This window comes from Globicephala melas, chromosome 18 (genome assembly GCF_963455315.2).
Source record: "Globicephala melas chromosome 18, mGloMel1.2, whole genome shotgun sequence".
Lineage (NCBI taxonomy): Eukaryota > Metazoa > Chordata > Mammalia > Artiodactyla > Delphinidae > Globicephala > Globicephala melas.
The window spans coordinates 14003561-14027512 of record NC_083331.1 but is presented as its reverse complement, the minus strand read 5'-3'; the positions used below and the strand labels follow the sequence as shown (position 1 = coordinate 14027512).

The window sequence follows — 23952 nt, the reverse complement described above, 5'->3', positions numbered from 1 at the left end:
GCTTTGGAATTGACGTTGCATGTCCAAGGCAGGGGGTGGAATGTGTTCAGGCTCGCAGTATAAATTTACTTACACCTGGGTGTTTTTGTGTGTCTGGTTTTTGTTTTCAGGATTTGGTCAGACTTTTCTAACAGGATATTGTTGGAGCCTAGCCTTGTTCCTAGAAAGCTTTTATGTTGCAGCGTGATGATTCTGTGCCTCCTTTTTTTCTTATTTAAGGAGTATTGGGAGTGATTCATTTTGTACAAAACAGCAGTCATCCTTGAGAGAAAATGTGTCCACTGGAAACTGAGCTGCGTGGCTGGGCTGGGCTGGAACTCTTTATGTTGTTGGCATTCTGGGTTTGGTGAAATGTCTCTTGAAGGTCTTACTGGTATTTCTGGGCCAGACAGCAGAAGCACGCTGATCCCATTTTAGGTCATAGGGTGGTTATTTGAGAAATGTGGAAAGCTTAGAGGTATTCCTTGCTTTAGATTTGTATATAAGTTACTTCTAGGTTGATGGGTCCCCACTTAGTGCCATCAGGCCTTAGCTTAGGGATACAATGTTGTGACAGTTGTGGGTTTGGGGTCTAACTTTTGTTTTTTGTTTTGTTTTTTGGTAGAAATTAATAAGCAAGTATTTATTTATTTGGGGGGGATATTTGCAATTTTATTTTTATTTTTTACATCTTTACTGGAGTATAATTGCTTTACAATGGTGTGTTAGTTTCTGCTTTATAACCAAGTGAATCAGTTATACATATACATATGTTCCCATATCTCTTCCCTCTTGCGTCTCCCTCCCTCCCTGGGGTCTAACTTTTGCGTGTACCTCATAGGTCTGTGCAGACCATTGGGCCAAGGGGAAATAAAGAGGGTGGAGCATGAATAATGAAAAGAAACTTCACATGTCCTGATGCTGAAAAACTGTGACAAGCATCTCCCTAATCCCCCTCCCCGCAAAACAGATGCCTTGATGGATCGATAGAGGAAAGGAAAAATGGAAGGACAGGTGATAAAGCTAATTTTAAAAACCTGTTAATCATAAAACCCAGATGGTGGGTATCCGGGTGCTCACGATAACAATGCTTCCAACTTCGCCGTAAGTTTGAAATTTTTCATAATATAATGTTGGAGGGAACAAAGAAGGAATGTCATAATCCTTCGCTGTAGAGCTGTGGTCTTAGTTCTTAGAAAATATATTTATTTTGTGGTCTTAGAAAATATATTTATTCAGAAGATGTAAGCAAGCAGTAAGGCAGAGCCCTCTGCTTTTCTTAGGGAGTTTTTGTTTTGGGGTTTGTTTTAAACCGGTAATTATCTGGAGCTGGTAACGAAGAATTGGAAATCAGCAGGTAAAACAGAATGAAATGTTTGCAACTCCCGTGATGCAATATTATTATTAATACTGATACACAACTATTGATACCATTTACTGAGCTCTTGTCTTATGCCAAGCCCTGAACTGGGCACCTTTATTAAGCCTTTTATTTATTTCTAATAACAATGCTAAAGATATGGGCACCATTAGGTCTCTTTTGTAGATGAAAATCTGGGTTCAGGGAAGTCAAAAGCATGCTGTTCGAAGTCACACAGCTGGTAAGGTGGTGTCAGGATTCAAACCTGACGTGATCACCCTCAAAGCCTGCACTATTCCCACTGGACCCTCGCTGCTCAAAGTGTGGCGTAGACAGCAGCCTGGGTCTCACCGGGAGCTGGTTCAAAATGCAGGAGACCCAGCCCTGCCCTCACACTGCAGAACCAGAATCTGCACTTTAACAAGCCCCCCAGCTGCTCTGTGTACAGGTCAAGTCTGAGAAGCACGGTCCGAAACCACACTCCTCTGGAAATGTGGGACTGTGTCTTTCTTTTCCTCTGGTGTAACACGGGACACCTTAGGGTCCGTGAAACTTAAGAGTTTCTTTTGTTTCAGAGCTGGAGCTGCAGCACTCAGCCTTGCCAGCTCCCTTCCCAGCAGCCTCAGAGTGGAGGCAGTGAACCAAAGCATAGAAGCAGGAGTCCGGGGCCCTGAGTTTACAGCGCCTCTGATGATCCCCCTGGGGACCCTCAGATCTCCGCTCTCATCTGTGACTCCATCCTAACCACGTGGGGACATCAGTTCTGGCTCGGTCTGCCTCACAGAAAGGTCACAGTGCCTTTAAAAGTAAAAAGAAAAAACCAGAAACCACAACAGATGAAAGTATTATTCTCCTTAGAGTCGTGTGCGGATCCTTCGCCCCAGCGTGAGGGCCATCAGGCTGTGGCTGTTTCATTCGTGCTTACTGAGGTTTGCACAGCTGATAGGACTGCCAGGGCAAGTGTTCCTGACTCGGTTCCACGAACATCCTTGCTGGTACCCTCTCTGCGTTCTGTCTAAGAAGAGGACCTTCTCTGAGAGAAGTATAAGCACACATTGGCTTGAACCAAATCTACCACCCTCCCCTACATCAGCTCAAAGTCCAAAGCTTAGCAGTAGAGACCATTCATTGAACTCGTACTGTGAGCATTGTGCCCATCTCTTTACATACACTACCTCATTTGATCCTTGCAATAACCCTGAGAAGGAGGTCCCTCCCACCCCCATTTTACAGGTAAGAAAAGTGGAGACCTAAAGAGGTGAAACAGTGGAAATGAGGTGCTCTTAATTACTAGGGTTAGAGAGATGTTGCTTTGGAGCAGATGTAATTTACCAGAAAACTGTCGCATAGGAATTACAAAATCTCCCCCACATTGCACTGTTTGAAGCAACTTTAATTTTTCTACCAATGGTTGCTTAGGACTCTAGAAAGAGCAAAGAGGACACGTCACTCCTGGCTGAAATCAGCTTGTGATTTTTCACCCTGAGCTAAGGAGCAGGTATTCTGGCGCCTGACGTCTTTTGCGTCTCCTGCTGCATGAACTGGAAAAGGGGAAGGCGTGAGAATCGAGGAGCCATTTTGGAAAATATTTTAAGAGAACCTGAAGAATATTCTCTTCTGCAGGATGTTTTTAGCAAAGAAATAGTTTTATTGTGATTTGTAAAAGTATTTTTGATAGTTCAGAAGTGGTCATGTTTCTTTATTATGTTTTAGCGTTATGATAAGATATGCTTTCCTTGGCTAAACTTCTCACGAGGGAGAATCCATTTCTCATCTTGATGCCTCAACGTGCTCTTTGTGGACAGAGCTCGTTGTGTGCTGAAACTCACATCCGGGTTCTCCCTCACCAGCATCCAGGGAAGGGGGAATCTGTAGGGTTCGCAGGAGCCTGTCCCTTGTCTTCGGTAGCAGGCAGCAGCAGAAATGCTCCCTGTCGCTAAAGCAGAGTCAGTGGTAGAGAATTGGTGACTTGAAATCTCTCCTGATCTTTTACTCCATCCCTACTTCTCCATTTATACGCAGGGTTCAATACACATGTGAACACGGGAGGTGAGGTCAGAGCCGGGACCACAAACACTTTGGGGTCTGGGCGTCATTAGAAGGTGGTGGTGAGGAGAATTAGCTCAGACTGGCCTAAAAGTAAGAGCCTGGATCTACCGTTTCGTAGCTACATGAGTAAGAACCTGCTTCTCGAAGCTTTAATTTCCTCCTCTGCTAAATAAAGGCAATTATCTATTATCTATTAGATAGCTATTGTATAATTATTTTGAAGCTTTTGTAAATACTGAATAAATAGTATCACTACTGGGCTTCCCTGGTGGCACAGTGGTTGAGAGTCCGCCTGCCGATGCAGGGGACACGGGTTCGTGCCCCGGTCCGGGAGGATCCCACGTGCCGCGGAGCGGCTGGGCCCGTGAGCCATGGCCGCTGCGCCTGCGTGTCCGGAGCCTGTGCTCCGCAACGGGAGAGGCCACAACAGTGAGAGGCCCGCGTACCGCAAAAAAAAAAAAAGAAAAAAATAGTATCACTACAATTTAATATTGTCTGTTATCTATTAGATAACTATTATATAATTATTTTAAAGCTTTTGTAAATTCTGAATAAATAGTATCACTGCAATTTACTATCATCTTTTAACTATTAGATAACTATTATATAATTATTTTGAAGCTTTTGTAAATACTGAATCACTGCTGTTTAGTATTTAACCAATATCATGAACCAGTGAGTTGGATGCAAATAAGCATACAGCAGAGTTTCTGGCCCTTCAGGAAACATGATACTTAAATAACTACAGTGCAAGGTGGTGAACCCCAAATAAATGGTACAGAGCTCATCCCAGCAGGAGCTCACAGGAGGGAGTGGAACCTGTAGCTGACCGCTGGGGTGGCCAGGGCAAGCCGCCCGCTGAGGCTGCTAGACTTTAACAGCTAGTACGTTCGTGGGGTCTGAGTGCGGGTAAGTAAGGAATGAAAGTGTCTCAGTGAGAGAGGAGCGATTCAACCTTCAGAGATGAGGTCGTTTGAGACATATTCAGAGAACCAGTGGTCCCCAGTCAGATATGCCTTCGGGAACTGGCCAGGGTGCCTGAGCCATTTAATGGGACCGCCACGACCTGGCTTCAGCCAGCTGGATGTAGGCCCAGGATGGGCATATCTTTCAGTTATTCAAGAGTCAAGAAATGTGGACTTGCCGGTGAAAAATCTGACGTAGGAAAACACCATGTTGTTCAAATCCAACACGTGTGGCCTGAACTCAGGTTGTGGGCAGAGAGTGTGTGAGCTTGGTGTGGACTTATGTCCAAGCATCGGGATCACGATAGGTGGAAAAGAGCCGTGGGCTGGGCCCCGGGGGCCCTGGGGTTGATTTGGGCTCTGTGTCCTTGGACAAGCCTCCTGCATCCTCAGTGCCTCAGTTTTCAGAAAGCACTGTGAAAGGAGGTACGGCTTACAAGAGCCTAACCAAGCCTCCTTCTTCTAGAATACTTCAGTAGTTTCCTTCTCGTTGTGCATTCAAAGTCCGAAGAGTTATAATACTGGCCCTTGCCCTCGTGCCCTCCCCACTACTGGCTTTATTTTGCTGTTCCATTTTGTAAAAGGACGGTTATCGAGGGCTGAAAATGGATGAATATCATGTACATAAATTAACATGTGGTGACTTGGAGATACGCCAGCCTCTTCCAAAGAAAAGTCCAGATAACGGGCTACGAGACCGAGCAGCTTTCATGAGAAAAGTAAAGAAAACAATTTCCCTCGGCGCTTGCCGCAGAAAGGAAGATAAAGGAACTGGAGGCTGGATAAAAGTATCCAAAAAACATAAAAGATGAATTGATGGGAAAGGCTTGTGTGACCACTCCAGGGGCAATAGGTGGGGAAAGTCAGGCTATTTAAAAAAATAATAAACCGTGGAAACGATTGGAGCGATAGTCATGGAAAAAAAGTGAGGTCACATAAAATCTTTCAAGAGTGACCTGGAAAAAAAATTAGACTTTATGAGTTTAACACGAGGACTCTATTCTTACCACCTGTGGGGAGCGACTGGCATTGGCTAACTGGAGGTTTGCTTTGCCTTCTTGGCAGGAGCTGAATTGTTATGTTAATATTCCGTTGGCTGAGTGCGAAGTACCGACTGAATAGAAAATGGTTTGCAGAAGGGAAAATTCCCAGCCTCGGGTTCTTACTTTGACCACGGAGCTCTTTACAAACTTCAGACTTCACACTCAAATTCTAAAAAATAATTAGTATCATGGCAGGTATCTCCAGCGTGGTGCGAAAATGAATAGCGTTTCCACTGGGACCCTCTCTCTCCCCAAGGCAGTTTACGGGCAGGCAGAGTGTGTCCTAAGATTTAGGCCCAGGAGCCCATATGGGGCTAAAGGCAGACCCCTTGGATAATACAGCATCACAGCGCAGCTCCCAGCATCCACCTTTCTGCATTTATCCGGACTCTTTCTTCTCCATTAACACTGGCTTCTCCTTCGAGGTCATTCCACTGACCTGGCTCTTCAGACATTTTAGTTAGCTTGAACAGGGTGAGGCCAAAACCCTAGAGGACTCAGGTTAAAGTGGATAAATCCCCAAGACCTCCTACACAGTGACCTTTCCAATAGTCTATGATGTCCTATAACTGATTCCAGCGAGGTGCCCTGTGAAAACTAAAGACTGAACTAATTTACACTAATTTGTGATTGACGCATGACCCTTTAAAAGTTGCAGAGTCTTTAGGATTGCAAGAATAGACTTCTTCTTAATTGCAAATGAGCCTGTAGCTGCCAATGAGTTCACATCTCCTCCAACCACCCACCTCTGTTACCACCTTCCTCAGGTTGTTTCCTCCGATTCACAGCATCTTGCCTCACTTCCATTCCTATATGCACAGATTTTCACAGAGTGTGACTTTTTTTCATGATGTCTGTAATGGCAGTGAAATGGGAATTTGGTTAAAATACCACATAATTAAGCCCCATGGGGTAACCACAGGGTTTATAAATGTAACAGAGAAAATCCACGTAGATAATATAAAAGTTTGTGAGCCAGAGATTTTAATTGAACCGTTTACTCCCCAGGAGCAAATTAGTCAGCTAGAGCCATAAAAACTCATTAAGTCCCGAAGATTTCATTTGGGCAACCACTTCACATTCCTGAATATTTTCTGAGCCTCATTTCAGCACACAGTATCATATCTAAGTGGTATCTAATTCAGGGATTTTCAAACTATGTTTCCATCAAACATTGATTTCCACAACATGGTCTAAGACTTAACACTGTTAAAACTGAACAATGCCAGATTTCTTCCATTAAAATGATGTTCTCATTTTTATGGTGGTTTTTTTTTTTGGAGTATAATTGCTTTATAATGTTGTGTTAGTTTCTGCTGTACAAAGATATGAATTAGCTATGTGTACACATATATCCCCTCCCTCTTGGACCTCCCTCTCCGCTCCCCCACCTCCACCCCCATCCCACCCACCTAGCTCACCACAGAGCACCTGGCTGAGCTCCCTGGGCTATACAGTAGGTTACCGCTAGCTATCTGTTTTACACATGGTAGTGCATATATGCCAATCCTAATTTTCTCTAACTTTACAATATTAGTAACTCAGTATAGACGATACAATTCTAGTTGATGCCAATATTAAGGCAGTTAGTTAACATTTGATGTATCCTCTTTTGAAATCCACACTCTAGAAGTTAATTAGCATAAGTTCCCTAACCAGAGATCACACCACAGAGGCAGTTAACACAAAGCCTTTTAATATCACTATACTTACCCCGAGGTTTAGTAATTGGCATAAATTGTATTTGAGACCATTTTTAATTGAGAAAATGGATGTTTAAGTAATGGACAGATAGAAAGATTCGTATCAGCCCCTCTGCCCTTGCACAAGTAGGGCACGTACCAGCCAGGGATTGGCCAATAAAAGAAACCACTCTAGGTATTTCAGGCAGCAGGGAATGTAACCCAGGGATTTAAAGTTTCACAGACCTACTAGGAGGTCTGGGGAAGTGGAGGTCAGAGAAGCTGCTTTGAAGAATTCAGGAGCTCAGGAAGTGCAGGGATCAAAAGTGAGGGCAGGACTTCCCTGGTGGGGCAGTGGTTAGGAATCCACCAGCCAGTGCAGGGGCCATGGGTTCGAGCTCTGGTCCGGGAAGATCCCACATGCCCAGAGCCCGTGCACCACAACTACTGACCCTGCACTCTAGAGCCCGTGAGCCACAACTACTGAGTCCGCGTGCCAGAACTACTGAAGCCCGCGTTCCTAGATCCTGTGCTGTGCAACAAGAGAAGCCACCACAATGAGAAGCCCACGCACCATAGCAAAAAGTAGCCCCCGCTCGCCGCAACTAGAGAAAGCCCGTGCACAGCAACGAAGACCCAACACAACCAAAAATAAATATTTTTTTAAAAAAAAATCAAAAATTATCCAAAAAAAAAGGTGAGGACAGCTGATGATCTGCCCTTAGAGAGCTGAGGCTGAGAGGGATGCCAGGAAGTCACACCCCAAATATCATGTCTACTGTCTGCAGAAGAGCATGTCACCTAGCTGCAGCTGCCAATGGGGAATATGGTTTATTCCTCCCTTTTACCTGTTCATTGACAGACTATGAGCCAGAACTTCTGCTAGCAGGAGAGTTTTTGAAATGTAGTTTCCTGGCTTCTAGCCACCCATCACCCCCACCCACAAAGGGAGAATCTAAAAGAGTAAGGATGATTTTGATTGTTAACAGGCAGTGTCAGGCATAGGTGTAAGAATCTGGCCAGCCCAGTGTCGGGGGCCGGCGGAGGGGGGAAGAAATTTTCCGTTACCCTTCTAGGTTCTTCTGGCTGGCCTAAGAATTAAATTGACTTGACATGAGATAGATTAAGAGGAGGAAAATCAAACAAACGTTTAATAACATGTGTACATGGGGAGAGACTCAGGAAAAACTGAGTGATTGATTCCCTGAAATGGCAAAACCTCACTGACTTGAAATACCATCTTCAGCTAAGACAAAGAGAATGTTGGGGGTTAGTCCTTTGGGGCTTCAGAGGGGAAGAAGGCAATTTACATGGAGATGGAGAAGCAAGTGTTTGGTAAATAAATGTTTACTGGGCTGGGCAGAGAGAGTGGGACATAGAGTGAACTCTGATCTTTAATCCCTGTGTAGAGTTTCCTCCACCACACTTGCCCGTATTCTTTGCAAATATCTCTGGTGATAGCTCTATTCCTGGAACGGGCCCTCTGTCTACATTCTTTTAGGCAGTTAAGGGGAAGGTCAAACTTTCTTCCTGAATCTTTTGGGCCTTGATTGTTTTTAGTTAGAAATAATCCACATTCCAAAGGGACATTTTAGAGTGGCAGGTTTTTTCCCATCCTCTTGAAGTGGTGTCTTAGGTCTAGAGCAGCTCTCTCCAATCGCACTTTCTGTGATTATGAAAATGGTCTGTATTTGCACTGTCTAATATGGTAGCCGCTAGCGCCATGTGGTTACTAGGCATTTGAAATGTGGCTAGTGCCATTGAAGAACTGAATTTTATTTTTATTTAATTTTAATTAACTTAATTTTCTTTTTCTTTTGCTGCACCGCATGGCTTACAGGATCCTAGTTCCCCAACCAGGGATCGAACCCAGGCCCTGGCAGTGAAAGCACCAGTCTTAACCACTTGGAGCGGCAGGGAAATCCCTAACTTAAATAGCTACGTGTAGCTCGTGGCTACTGCGTGGGGCAGGGCAGGTCTAGAACTCGACTCCTGCACCCTCTCCCATTCCATCAACTGGAAGATCCTGTGTCATCTGACCTGAAGTGTCCCTGATCCTGCTATCTGAATAATTGTTGTAGTTATTGTGTTTTGAAGGTATTTGTTAGAGTGACTGTCTGATGGAGTTGGGGGAGGGTTTCACTGAGTTTAGAGTATTGGTCGTATGATCGCTTTTTGTGCCAGCCTGCTAGTCAACAGTTGTTTCGTAGTTGGCTGAATTTGGCCCGAGACTTGCTTTCACCTTAATGTATAATAGTAGCGAGGTAGTGGGGAAGCCAGATATTCACCTACGGAACCTAATCACTGCAACAATCACTTAGCCTGAGGAGTTTGCAACATGCACTTTTCTCCCAGAAATGTTCCCCACATCTTCAGAATCTGCAGTATCTTTACTGTTAGCAAACATTAGCAGATGACAAAACAACGGCTACATAAATATGAATACTAAAATCCAGATAAGCTAGTTGCCCTCCGCTGAATACTTTTTTAATGTGAACATATGCTCATGGTATTTTTCTTTTTTTAATTCTTACACCTGACACAGATTTCCTATGTATAAAATTATTTCTGATTTATATGGTTGACTCCATATTTCGTACTGTTACAAAGACAGCCCAATATTCTATTACACAGAAGAACCCTGACTACCAAGCGTTGTACCACTTAGAGACTCACAGCCCTGTTTGCTCCATAACAGGCACTTAAAAGTTCCTCTCTGTTTAGTCTCACAAAATGCTGGGATCCTTATACTGGACGAAAGCGGCTTCTTGGGCGGGGAGGGGAATGCATTGGGAGATTGGGATTGAAATATATACACTAATATGTATAAAAGAGATAACTAATAAGAACCTGCTGTATTAAATAAATAAATAAAATTAAAAAGAAATTCATATAAACACAACAACCGGCATTGGGTAACGGTAAATAAAAGCAATTCTTTTCAGAAGTTAAGAATAAATTCTGATAAAAACAAAAAACAGAAAACAAAACCAAAAAAAAGCAGCTTCTTTCATGAACACATGACACATATTTTTCTGCCATACTGTAAGAACATTAGCAATTGAGACTTTATCATTTGTTTGCCTATCAGATAGAGGGAATACTGATGCTTTAAATTCTACTGTTTTTCATTTTACTTACCCTTGAACATTTTATACCTAACGGCCTTTCTGCGTGTGTCATCATTTAAAAATTGCTCACCAGATCTCAAAAGGTGGTGTTACTTATTAATTTAAGAACTGAGTAGCATGGAAATGATGCCATGTTATTTAGTCAACATTCATGGAATTCAGTTTACACAAACTCTGGCATCCTCATTAATTCTCTCTTTACCTGATGGTGGATAACGCTAGTTTGGAATTGTCTTCAGAATGCTATAACTTTTATCCTAGGGCAAAATGCCTAAGGAAACTGGTCACTGGGATATTTGCTTAGTCAGCAAACCTCGTACCATTGCTTTTCGAATTATTCTTTGGCCTCAATACAATTCATATTTACACAGTTGCATACAGGGATCCTGGAATTTGTGATTGCAGCTGCAGTGATTCTTTGCAGGCAATTCCCTTGGATCACAGCCCTTCTGCATTAGATGCTCGTTTTACTGGGGTCTAAGGGATGGATCAGAGGGAGGGGCAACAGGGTGGGAAACGTGTCCGTTTCTGGGGGATGTCTCCCCACACAGCTGGCGTAGAGGCTGGGGGAGTGGGGTAGAAAGCAGCTCCTCCTTAGATGCCTGTGAGGAAACAGACAGTTTGTACAGGTTACACCTACTCAAGTCATCCACCAGGGGCAGGGGAGAAGCCAAAGGGGGACAGGAAGAGACTCAATCCAGAAATACTGAAGATCTCCCTTAGATGCCTTTGGGGACACTGTTGTTCGGCCTATACATTACCACATTAACAGGTTTTCTAATTTAGGGGCCTCCGTTATTTAGCGCCTCTTAACCCACAATCCTGCAGACAGTCAGACTGTGTATGCATTGGTCCCACTGGCTCAGCACACTTGTGGATTTACGGGTGATGTTAATACTCGCTGACTGATGTGACAAGATGATACTTTCAGATTAGCCCTCAGATTTGATTGGTCAGTGCTTCAGTCTCATTCAGCTTCTCATAAAACCATATTATTGATAGGTTTTGATGTAAGACTCACCAATCGAAAGCTGTCTGCTCAGGGTGAGCTGCCGTGATACCTTAACTTAAAATAAAACCGTCACTTGCTTTAGTTCACTCATCAAACCTTTTGGTCTTCGCTGCAAGAAGAACTGAAGTCACAGTTAGCGTCTGTGTTCTTGAGTGTTTCCAAGATGCGTGGACACTTGGTGATTCTCAACTTCTCAAGGGAGCATGGTAACCATAGCATGGTCCACGAGTTCAATCAGTGTGCTCAAGTGGTTCATGAAAATCTTTATGCTGTCTCTGCCCCTGGTAAAATGTGATGACGTGGGCTTCCCTGGTGGCGCAGTGGTTGAGAGTCCGCCTGCCGATGCAGGGGACGCGGGTTCGTGCCCCGGTCCAGGAAGATCCCACATGCCGCGGAGCGGCTGGGCCCGTGAGCCATGGCCGCTGAGCCTGCGCGTCCGGAGCCTGTGCTCCGCAACGGGAGAGGCCACAACAGTGAGAGGCCCGCGTACCACAAAAAAAAAATTTGATGATGCTGATACATTCTATTTTGATTCTTAAATTGGAAAAAGCAATCTAATGAATGATGATGCATAACCCATGAGGCCCTTTTGCTGGCTCTCGAATTACTTGTTTACATGGATTGAGGGTGGAATGGGTTGGCTTTTTACAAGAGTGATTAAAAGGGCTTCTGGATTGTACTCCCTAAACAGGATTTGCAAGGCTTTTAATGCTTTAAAAGGGGAAGTTGGAACCAAACTGAGCTGTCTGTCAAGGTTGTTCTTCCCACCTCCCACCCCCTTTTAAGCAGACTTGGAATTGTTCTTGGAATTAAACTGAACTTAGGTCACTAAAGGGAGCTTGGCTGGTGCTTTAAAAGCAGACCCCATGTTCCATTGTCACATTGCCTATATTGATTTCTTCTCCCTTGTACCTTTATCTAGGGCTGCAGAGGGGCATTGCTAAAGTCCCGTTGTCTTTTCTCTTTGCAGGCCTGTTGATCGGTGCTGGCTGTGCCCTGTACCCCCTGGGCTGGGACAGTGAGGAGGTCCGGCAGACTTGTGGCTACATTTCTGCCCAGTTTGACCTGGGTAAGTTCTCTTCATGCATAGTACTCCTTTTAGAAGAGAAGCTTCTCTGATCTTTCATAGAAGGAGAAGGTGGAAAAGGGATGGGGAAGAAAAACGCATCCCAGGATTGGAGCCAGCAGTCACGTGTAACAATACACATACATTCATTTGTTCAACTGTTTAGTAAAGAGCTATGTATAATCTACTGTTGGCCTGTACTGTGGGAAGTACTATAGATACAAAGAAAAGGAATGGTCCTTGCTATGAGGAGTTAATATTCATTCATTCATTCATTCAAAATCATATATTTGAGTCATTTCATGCACTAAAAGTAACTCTCTCTGTGGACTTCACTGTCTATTGGAGAAGATAAAGCAAGTACTATGATCAAGAAGATGACAGTCAGTGCTAAGGAATCTAAAGCACTTTCACTCCAGGGTAATACACAGCTTTGTGAAAGAGATGGGAATGGAGCTGGGTCTTAAAGTGACCCTGTGGACCATCTGGCAGGCAAGGATTACAGTTCAGCAAAGCACAGGGGAGGGATGAAGAAAGCTCGTCAGGGGACCATAGAGACCCAGGAAGCAGGGTCTGTGATCAAGTAGGCCACAGTTCACACCTTGATGAAGGGCTCATGATTTTTCCTGTGTCCTAATCAGAAAATCTGAGCTATCTCTCACTTGTGCGGAGAATGTATTCTACTTACGTGGCAGCCTATAAAAATGTTTTGCATAATACGACATGGTTTGCACCATTCTAATTTGTAATGGTCAGCTAATATTTCCGTTGGTTGAGAAACCTACATTTACTTAACCACTTGCTTATTTCTTTCCAGTTGGGTATTTTGTCTACTCGGTTGGTGTTACGTAAACATATTGTAAGGAGTAGTTTAATGAATGTAAGTCTTCTCTTGACTGAATCATTTTCTTAGGATGTTCTGCTAGAATTGGTGTTAACTAGACCGAAGATTATGAGCCCATAAAACACTTATCGCCAAATGATAGCCAACACATTTTTCCCTAATATATGGATAGACAGATTAAGTTTTTGACAATGAGCGCGTAGTGAGTTACTAACTTAAACATCTGTCTGCTTTTCACATTAAATATTTCTCTCTAAGTAGAAAAATTTCGAGGGAACTGGTCTAACGGCAGTATTACTATATCCCAATTCATTTAAAAAATTTTTGTTAGAACTTATCACACACGCACAAAAGGTACTTCTCTGGCAGTCCAGCGATTAAGACTCCGTGCTCCCACCGCAGGGGGCGCGGGTTCATCCCTGGTCGGGGAACTAATATCCCGCGTGCCGCGTGATGCAGCAAAAAATAAATAAATAAAAGAACTTATAAGAAAAAAATTCTGTTGGATACTGAGAAAAATGGGCAGATGTGATATCATATAAAAAGTCTGTGAATTTGAAAATGAAGCAATTTTTGGTTGACTCAATGGATGACAAACACCTGCTTCCCTCAAAATACTATTGGCTCTTTGGGTAGAGGAGATGGTGCCTGAAATACCACCCAATTTGCATGGATAAAAAAATAAGAGATTTCCCTCTGCCCATTCTTCCCTCATTGCAGGCGAAGCTGTCCTAAGGCTGGATTGGTTTGTGATTGTTGTAAATGCAGAGAAGGGGAAAATGCTGGCACAAAGTTAACCGCTAGCCTATCCTTTTTTTATTGGAAAGCAAACTGTGTCCAGGGGAGATATTGCAATACAGCGTTTGGCATTTTTCTTTCTCTGGTATTTGAGGGATTCTCTGCTGTTTCACACAGGCCTCAACTTGGTTAGAATCCTGTTCTTGCTGGTGTCTTGCTGTTGTGCTTTGCCATATTAATTAGCAGGTTATAATGAAACTCAGATCCTGTTTTCGCTACTGCACCCCAGGATTTTACAGCTTCTCAGCATTGAGGATTAAAAATTTGAATGTCAAAATTAACGTTAAAAACAAAACACTTGCCTCTTACTTTGCCAGTGATGATAATTTTCTTATGTTATAAACTCACTAAAGCCGTTTTAGCAACCTTAAAATTACAGCGTTGTTTTAATTTTGGCCTTTTTAGTTTTAAATTTCTCTTAGATTGGATGATGAGAAAAAAAATCAAAACTGGCATTATCTACAGATAAGATGAGTTCTGTGTCCCCTGAAGAAGTATTTTGGCTTTATCGAGTTCCGTTTCTCCAGGTTACTATTAATTTTTCAGACTCTGTGATCTTTTCTTCCTAAAGAAGACCTAAAGGGAAACCGTGGGATAGAGATGTCACCACACGTCTCCCACCGAACTTCCTGTGTTTTCTGTCTTTACTGTTCTCTGGAACACTGATGAGAGCTGAACTTCAGGGAGTGAGTGAACTCAGAGATTACGGAGCAAACTTGAAGAGCCTAGGCTGGGTTTGGCGCCGCCCTGTGCGTGGGAGGGTGAGGTTCTCTGGAAGGATGACTCTGTAGCCCGGTGTTAGTGGCGTACGCGCTGTAGCCGTGGCCGTACCGTCTTACCGTCTCTGCCACTTCTGAGAACCTGAGCTTGTTTGTGCGCCTCTCCATAGACAGCGTGTGGATGAATCTTTCCTCCCGAGGGTTGGGCAGTGTTAATGTGATTAAGGTTCACGGCCTCCTTATAGTGGAATGTGGGTCAACTTCTTGGCGTGCCGTTACTGAGCTGTGATTGCTGTCTTTAGAGCAGGGGTCCCCAGCCTGTTAGGAACCGGACCGCACAGCAGGAGGTGGGCGGCAGGCCAGTGAGTGAAGCTTCATCTGCCGCTCTCCATCGCTCCCCGTTGCTCACATTACCGTCTGAACCATTCCCCGCCCCCCATCCGAGGAAAATTTTTCAGGAAACCAGCCCCTCGTGTCAAAAAGGTTGAGGACCGCTGCTTTAGAGCGTATCCCAAAAGAAATCATCGTTGCTTTTGTTCCCACTTTGGCAGATTATTTAAGGAGTGCATTCATTCAATTATTCAGCAAAGGAATATTTATAGGGTGCTTTCGATGTGCCAGGCCTTGTGCAAGGTGCTGGGGACATGGCATCAGGAAGGAATTTAAAAAGACACTATTGCGGAGCAGCTGGGCCCGTGAGCCACAACTACTGAGCCTGCGCGTCTGGAGCCTGTGCTCCGCAACAAGAGAGGCCGCCATAGCGAGAGGCCCGCACACCGCGATGAAGAGTGGCCCCCGCTCGCCACAACTAGAGAAAGCCCTCGCACAGAAACAAAGACCCAACACAGCCAAAAATAAATAAATAAATTAAAAGACACTATTTATTCCCCTCATGGAACTTAAAAACTAACAGGAAAGGCACATATGCTTAAATATATAAATATACGTGTGTGTGTGTGTGTATATACACACACACACACATATATATATGGAAAGTGTGTTATAAAGGGTCAGGCACTGTAATGGGCACTGTGGTTGTCTTGCCAATATTATTCCACTCTAGTTGGTCAGTCTAAGCCAAAGTTTGGCAAATGTTTCTATAAAGAGCCAGAGTCAGATCATGAATATTTTCCGCTGTGCAAGCCATATGGCCAAGTACATGGTAAGACAGTTCCTATATGAATGGGTGTGGCTGTGCCCCAATAAAACTTTATTTACACAAATGGGTAGTGGAGCTGTAGTTTGAGACCCCTGACCTCAAGCAAAGCGTCCCCCTGTTGTGCCAGAAATGTCTTCATTCCATTTGTGCTCATTTATCGATTCCTTCAGCCGGTCAGGATATAGGACAGTCCAAGACTTTGCACCGAGCAGCCCCATCCAGTTATCCTAGGATCCCTTGTAAATACTACCATTTTCTTGTTGTGTCATGTTGCGACATAAGGTGTGAAAAGCCCCATTAATTAAGCTTGGGCATCCCACCTCTTAGCACTAGCATGGAAAGCTTAAGCTCATTTGGGCGAGTGAGACTGGAGATGTTTCCAGAGGCTTCTGAGAAAGATGGAATCACATGCCTAAGAAAGAGGCATCAGAAGCCGTGGTCTCCCTCCCTCTGGCAGCCACCCCTGACAAGGTGGAATAGCAGGAAGGAGCAGGCCGCAGGGCAGGGGCGGGCAGAGAAACCAGCCTGTGGGCCGGCATCCCTAGAATTTCCAGCCTTGCTGACACACAGTAATTCATTTCCTTACAGGGTAAAGATTGAGGCAGGCCTTCTCTTGCTTGCAGCCCAAAGCAGCCCGGTTGGTGTTTCATTTAGTTGCTATTTCACCATTCAGGGGGCCCTGACCTCACCTGGGTGCTTCTTAAGGAGGTATTATTTTTAGCTGAGCCCTCAAGGCTGTAGAGGATTTCGGTAGGTAAAGAGTGAACGTGGGCGTGTTTTAGGGTGACAGGGAGGTAGGTTGCAGGCAGGTCAGGGAGAAGAGCCGGGAAGGAGCCTGATTACGCACCAGAGGGGGTAGGAATCCTTGGGGGGCTAGGAAGGGCCTCCCAGGGAAAGAGCATTTAAACTGAGTCCAAAAATATGAGTACTGTTTAGGCAAGGAAGGGACTACGTAAAAAGCTTACATTTGTGGTTGTAACATAACGTGGTGGGAGCCTAATAGAGTCTACTTTTTTAAATGCCTGCTTTCCTTAGAAAGGCACTTGGGGGAGAGTTTGTTTTACATTCATCAAAAACAGTTTTATCAGGCTATTGATTATTTCTCAAGCATTTTCATATCTTATCAAGTCCCGAGCCTTGAAGCAATTTAGCAAAAATAACCACTTTCACAAATCAAAGACTGTTACTCTGCTTACCTTTAGATCACACTTATTTATGAGGAAGCCAGGGGCAGGTTTGAATTCACACATTTTCAAAACAGGGAAACAAGAATTTAAGGCACGCTGCGTAATGAATGTCTAAATTCCCCCACTGAAATGGTACAGCTTGCCTTGACAGTCGTTCTCAACCTTGAGCATTGGAATCAGAGGTAGGCTGGTTGAGAGGATAGATTTTTAGTTTCTATGCCTTGGATATTATGCCTCTGTCGTTTGTGTTTCAAACAAGGATCCCCGGTGATTCAGGTATAAGTGGTCAGCGACCATACTTTTTTAAAAAAGCCTTAATTTATATAGAAAAATTAATTTTTTGTATCTTGCTGGAATTTAGTTTAACAAACATTCATTCATTTTGTTTTATATAAATTAGGAGGCTTTAACTTTAGGTTACGAAAATCTGATGCCAATTGGCTTAAACAAAGAAGACATTTAAGATCCCTTATTACAGGCCAGAGCCTGTAGGTGAGCTTTAGACTTGACCGAGCCAGGGGCTCAAAGATGTTGTCCATCTCAAAGTTCTTCATCCTGAGGCTAGTTCTCCCCTTGGTCGGAAGAGGACTGCATTTGGCACTTGTGTCTCTAAGCATCCTTGTTCACGTCAAATAGGCGAGGGCGAGCTTCTCCCCCCGTAATGGAATAAAAGTCTCTCTCCTCGGTCTAGTTGGACCAATTTGTCACGTGCCCATCTTGAATGAATAGCTGCTGTCAGGCAATACCATGTATGGACTGGCTTCTTGCGGCCCAGCACGGATGTGTTCAGAGTTTTACAGAACCAGATTTACTGAGAAGTAGTGACATTTGTAAGTGGAAGATGAGGCTGAGAGGAGAAAAGGCATCTCAGTCTCTATTTTTTGTCAGACTTTGGTGCTCTGTGCTCCTTCTGTCATGAAGTCCATGGTTGTGGACAAAGGGACAGTAATGATTTGTGCTGTGCAAGTGGTAACCATAATGGTTCTCTTTATTAATTTTTAAGAGAACAAAACAGTATAAGTGATAAGAATAATACATAGTGTAGCACAGCATCTTCACGGAATAAAAGCCCAGTAGATGTTTGCTGTTATTATTCACATTGTTTGTACAGGACCACTTTTAATGAATATTTGCTGATAATCTCTATTCTTCCTTTATATTCCATGCCAGCAAGTTGGGATTTGTACATTAAGCATAAGGGTTTTATCATCAGGTTGTCCAGTTGATTTAATTCATGCCTCAGAGATATTTTCATCCACCAAAGACTTTTCTAACTATATCCTTATGATCAAAAGTAGAGTTTCAATTAATTTGTCTTGCTAATTTGCCAAGTAAATTTGAGTAATTATTGATTTCACTTTGCTATTTAATTTGATTGAGAAGCCATCATGTTTCCTGTCCTTGAAATTATGCTCTTGGCTTCTCAAGAACAGTACCATAAACTCGGAAAACTCAGAACCTCAGTGTCAGAGAAGATGAGAGTCTGTTTCTTCCAGATTTTCATGCCAGTGAAGAAATCTCTTCTCCTCTGATCTGAGCAATGACCATTGCACATCTCTTTGGACACGTCTCCTTGAGCTCTTTGACTCCTGACTCGTGTTTTCTCTCTTCTCAAATCAAACTGCACTTGAAAAAAAAAAATGATTGGCAAGCTATGGCGGGGTCAGTGGGCCAAAATGGGAGCGAAAGTAGAAAATTTCTTTTTTGAGCTTTCTCAAGCTTGGCGTTAGTGGGTGTTTCTGAAGCTGAGTGACCCAGTTTTCCTGATGTCCACAGAGAAACTTCTACTTTTGCAGCCAGTAACAGGAGAAGCTGCTCTCAGCTGCTGTGATATTGAATAAAACGAGCATCCCTTTGGTCAGAAGTGAGAAGACTCCTGTGACTTACGTGGACTTTTGAGGCTGCTTCATGCAGACCAAGAGAAGGCTTTGCCCAGGGGCTGCAGCCGTCTGAGCTGTGCGGGAGCCGGGCTGGCCTGCGAGGTGCTCCCAGAGAGCAGAAGGCAGCATCTGTTGCTCGGTTTGGGAAGAGACCCCTAACGCTTGATGCGTTTCTGGTCATTGCTTAAAGGTAATTGATGATACTATGATGAGACTGCGATTTGGGAGACTGGTTAGAGGTAAGGTGTTGAATATGCATTGAGATTTAGCCAAAGGTAAAGTCTTTAAAGCAGTGATGATTTCCCGCCTCCTCCATGGCTATCATCTGGAACGGTTCCAAACTTTTGACACTTAAGTGCTAATCACTGGAAATCACTTAGAAGGTCCAGCATGAGCCTATATTCCTTCACTCAGCTCTAGTGCAGGAGGGTGACAGAGGGAAGCCAGGCAGCTGCTGTGAGTTAAACCAAAACCTAAACTGGTAGGCCTGGGGGGACCCATGAGAACATTCTGGAAGGTGATGCTGGAAAGGATGCTGGGAAACTGCCCCAGGCAGAGGAAGTCCAACTTGGCTGGTGATGAAGTGACGGAGCCAAGTGTCTGGGCACCTCCAAGGAAAAAACAATCAGCTTTGCTGGTCACTCAGCTTTCCTTGGGGCCTCATTTTCAGGAGATGAAGGATTTTCTGTGTTCATTTCAGAAAGTAGGGAGAAAAATCAATTCATTTCAGGGGCGTAAATTCAGCCCGCCCATTCCTGGGACCATGACAATAACATTAGAGCATGAACATTTCCACTTTAAGTTATAGCTGAGTAAATGCCTCTGATCCTGCTTTAGGAAAAAGCACCCCATTCTGTATAATCATAGATCCAATCCTATCTGCTTCCCTAAACACATCTTTGCAGGTCCCTATGGGACAGGATTTTTGCAACTTTGGTGCCTATCGCAGTGTTTGGCTCATAGCAGGATTTAATAGACATATTTATTTATTCAACAAATATTTATTAAGCACATTCTAGGTTCCAAAAATTGTACCAGATACTTAGAATAAAATTATGAATTAGATAGGTATGATTCTTACCTGCGCGTCACATATCTGCTGTCTACTCAATGGTTAAAAGAAGGGAGAGAGGGAGGCTGAGAGAGAAAAGGAAGGAAGAGAGAAGATAAAAAGGATGAAACCCTATGGCTCATTTTTGACCACTAAAAGGCAGCTGCTATCATGTTTCTGTATCTACTTGGCCACTGGTATCCTGGTGAGAATCATGACATTACTCTCTAAGGGACTAATGGCTTAACCATCTCCTAGAAGGTAATCAAGTTCAGGGTCATAGTTTAAAAAACCAAAAGCCCTGGTAGATGAAAGAAGAAATTGCTTTAAATCTGTCCTTCCTGAAGTCTTTTTTGGTCTGGTTATTTTAGAGCAGGATCTTGCCCATTGTTGTATCCGTGCCTTTTAAAAACCTAAAGTGGCTTGCAGTGATTTGCAGCAGTGGAATTCAGCGCTAGCGGAAGAAAGGAAATGTGCTTAGAAAACCTGCAGGAGATGAGAAATATGATTCTTCCCAGTAGTTTGGTGGCCATATCTTAATATTGAGATATTAGGAAATATTAAGATATGGCCACCAAACTATAGGGAGGAATATGTTAGTCTGTCTTTTAAAGGTGCTTCTTCATTTTTTTCCAATGTTATCCTTTTCTAAAAACAAAAAATGATATACCTGAGTGGTGTGCCATTTTAGACTCAGTTTACGGAAGGAAGTCTAGGAGATTGAACTGGTTCATTCTCGTTATTCTTTTGTATTATGTGCTCTTTACTATTTCCTAGTATGTTTCGTTTGAATATTAATCTGGGGGTAGAAATGCACTAACACTAAATCTAACGGCTTTCGATGTTTTAGATCCTCTCTCAGGAAGGAACTTTGTTTAATCGATTATGTTAACAATGACTATGAGAAGCAGCAATGAAGACAAATTGGCTACATGAACATCATCTTGAATCAATATGTAGATTTATTAAGTGTTTCTGATAGTTAAGGATTTAGGGATAAATCTATTAATTAAAAAGCAGAATCTACTGCCCACCCCCATCATCCCAAGCTGACAGTTCCTTCTGATAATGTAATACAACCCCTTTGGGAAATCTCCTACCAGCTCCCTGCCCTCAAGGAGATTACAGTTGAGAGATTTCACACAGCTTTGTCTTAGACCATCCTCCTATCGAATTATCTGTTCGTTCCGAATAGTAACACTGAGGAAAGACGTTTCACTGATGTTCCTGGGAGATGTGTCTGTATGAACGTTAGAGGAGAGTTCTTTCAAATCTTTGTATTGTGGCTCTTAATCTTGGGAGAAATATTTCTGCCCCAGAATTGAGAATTCACATTACTGTGTTAACTCCTCTGTTAGTGACCTTCCTGTGGGTTTTTGCCTTTGTTCGGTAATAGAAATAGAAGATAGAACTCTTAACAGGTCTCCTGTGAGGAAAGGGTCATTGGTAAGCATTATTGATGAATAACCCATCAAAAGTGGTTTTAGAATAAAACCAAAAATGTAACAAAGTAATCAAAGGGCTGATCTGACATTTCACCTGATTTTTAACCTGGTAGAATGTTGACAAAAACTAATTAGTATAGAGAATTTGTAGAGTAAAACGCATTTGTCAGATCTTTTCAGAAAATTCTGTACAAATGAGTTATTCCAGATAAATGAATTTTCCTCTTAAAGGAAAAAACATGGACTGGATTTGAATCTCCGTTTCACTCCCCAAGAGCTGTTTGATTCTGGGCAAGTTATTTGAGCTCTCAGAACTTCAGTTCTTCAGTCTCTAAAAGAAGATAACGGTACCTGCTTCACCTGCCTGTTAAAAGGATTGAAGGGGGTAGTGGAAGATGCTTTTGCACATGAAGACGTTCAAATAAATATCAGTTCCTCCTTGCTGCCTTAAACACCAACACACTTCCTGCTTTAATCATGTTGGAAAAGTTTGAGGATGTATCGTATACTTTTCCATCGCTTTAGCCAGAATATATAAAAGATAAACAAGACTTAAAAAAAAATCATTAGCGGCTATGCTGTCATACGAAGTCATCCCCAAGAGCCATGGACATTTGTTGAGTGATTTGCCCTTTTACTAAATAACCAAGACTGAAAAAACTTTGAGTTCTTTCTGCTTTTTTTGTAGTTGTTTTGCAACAGTTTTATGTCACCCTGTCAGCGATTATTCATTGCAGTTATTAATTACCCCTTTCTCTCCTGTTCCTTCACTTCTAATCTGTGTCCTTTCTCAAGTCATCATACATCATCTTAGAAGCATGCTTTAAAAAAACACAGTTCAGCTCTGTTTCTGTGCACTGTGCATCTTTGAGGCACTGATTTTTGTATGTTCTGGACAGGGTTTTTTTTCAACCTCTTGATTTGGGATCATGCTTTGGATAGCTGCTACGGGATATCTTAGTACGTAAGCTGCTTGGGTTAGCAACTGGGTGTTTTGATGACATTGGTAATTGAGTTCAATGTTACAGTAACCCTTGTTCTAGGGATGAGTTTTAACTTGAGGTCTCCAGACCGTTCAAGAAACCCAAAGTCCATCCATCAACAGGCTTCAGGGAATTTGTTACCCCACTGAAAACTGTGCAAAGTTTATATACTTGCACATATGTGCTTTTTTCTGGAAAGAGTATTCATAGTTTTTATTTATTATTCAAGTGGATTCCTGGCACGTGAAGACTCAGAGCCTGTGGTAAACAGCATTTGGAAGTCTGACACTGGAAAGCTTTGAAACCTGAATTCTAGACCTAGTCTCCCAACAATCCTCAAATCTCCCCAGGAAGCTGGAAAGCCATTGGGTTCCTTTGACTCGATTTCATTATCTACCAAAGTGTTTGTCAGAGGGAAGTTATAGGGAGAAACATCTCTACTTGCAATAGGCATTATTGCAAATAAATACTCCCATACACCAATTCTAATTTGAAATCGTACCTGTGAAAATGAGCGTTCAACCTTCCTAAGGAATGGAAGATGCTTCCACTTAGAATCCTAACCAGGTTCTTTAGTGGGCAGTCCTCCACCATGCCTGGGGAGCACGTTGTTCTGAACTGTCTCTTCAAAGATGTTTGTATAGTGAGCAGCCTTGGAAGACAGTGCCTCCTGCTGGAGCGGAGGACAGGTGTTATTTATTGTTTCCTATAATAACGTCTCCCTCTGGGGCACAGTGTGGGTGGATTCGCTTGCAGCCTGTTATAAAAAAAGTGGGGATCCGTAAGCTTAGGTTCCTTAACGGTGACACAAACTTACTGAGTTTACTGCATCAGCCCCTGTGGGATGGAGTCTTCACCAGATGTGAAGCTCGTGCTGGTTGCTGTGCTGAGGGTAATAATCCAGTCCCCCATCTCCGATCCAGAAGCCTCCTAGCTTTTGCCAGCATCCGTGAAAGTGGGGCAGCCTAACTGGTTAGCTTACAAGTAGAATAAAATCTCAGATTCTTCGAAGTTCTTAAGACCACTGTTCCGACGCCTGTCATTCATTTAAAAATACTTTCGAATAGACAGACTGAGATGTGTGTGTGAGTTACAGGAAGTCACAGCTCAGGTTCAGATCCAGAGTGGAAACTCAAGGCTACTATTACCCATATCTCGACCAACACCAGAAGCCTCACTATTAGTATAGCCATGGTCAGAAATGGATTCTAATAGTGCAATTGGTGTTTTATTATTAAAACTGGTGTTTTAATGGTGGAATTGGATTTTAATGGTGGAATTGGTGTTTTACTTATTAGCATGATACATGTTAAAAATGGACTGTCATCGGTGAAACTAAAGATATTCAAGATTGGGCTTCCCTGGTGGCGCAGTGGTTGAGAGTCTGCCTGCCGATGCAGGGGACACGGGTTCGTGCCCCGGTCTGGGAAGATCCTACATGCCGCGGAGCGGCTGGGCCCGTGAGCCGTGGCCGCTGAGCCTTGCGCGTCCGGAGCCTGTGCTCCGCAACGGGAGAGGCCACAGCAGTGAGAGGCCCGCGTACCGCAAAAAAAAAAAAAAAGATATTCAAGATTATGGATTGGCTTAAAGAGCTCGAGA

General features: G+C 43.3%; 1 protein-coding gene across 2 annotated transcripts in view; it reads left to right on the top strand.

Moving 5' to 3' along the window:
• Positions 1–23952, top strand: part of LHFPL6 (LHFPL tetraspan subfamily member 6) — a 255452-nt gene that overhangs the window by 214045 nt on the left and 17455 nt on the right. For both annotated transcript variants that reach the window (XM_030882445.2, XM_030882442.3), the window contains one exon: positions 12192–12290. In XM_030882445.2, coding sequence (XP_030738305.1) covers positions 12192–12290 — 99 coding nt within the window. The remainder of the gene's footprint in view (positions 1–12191; positions 12291–23952) is intronic.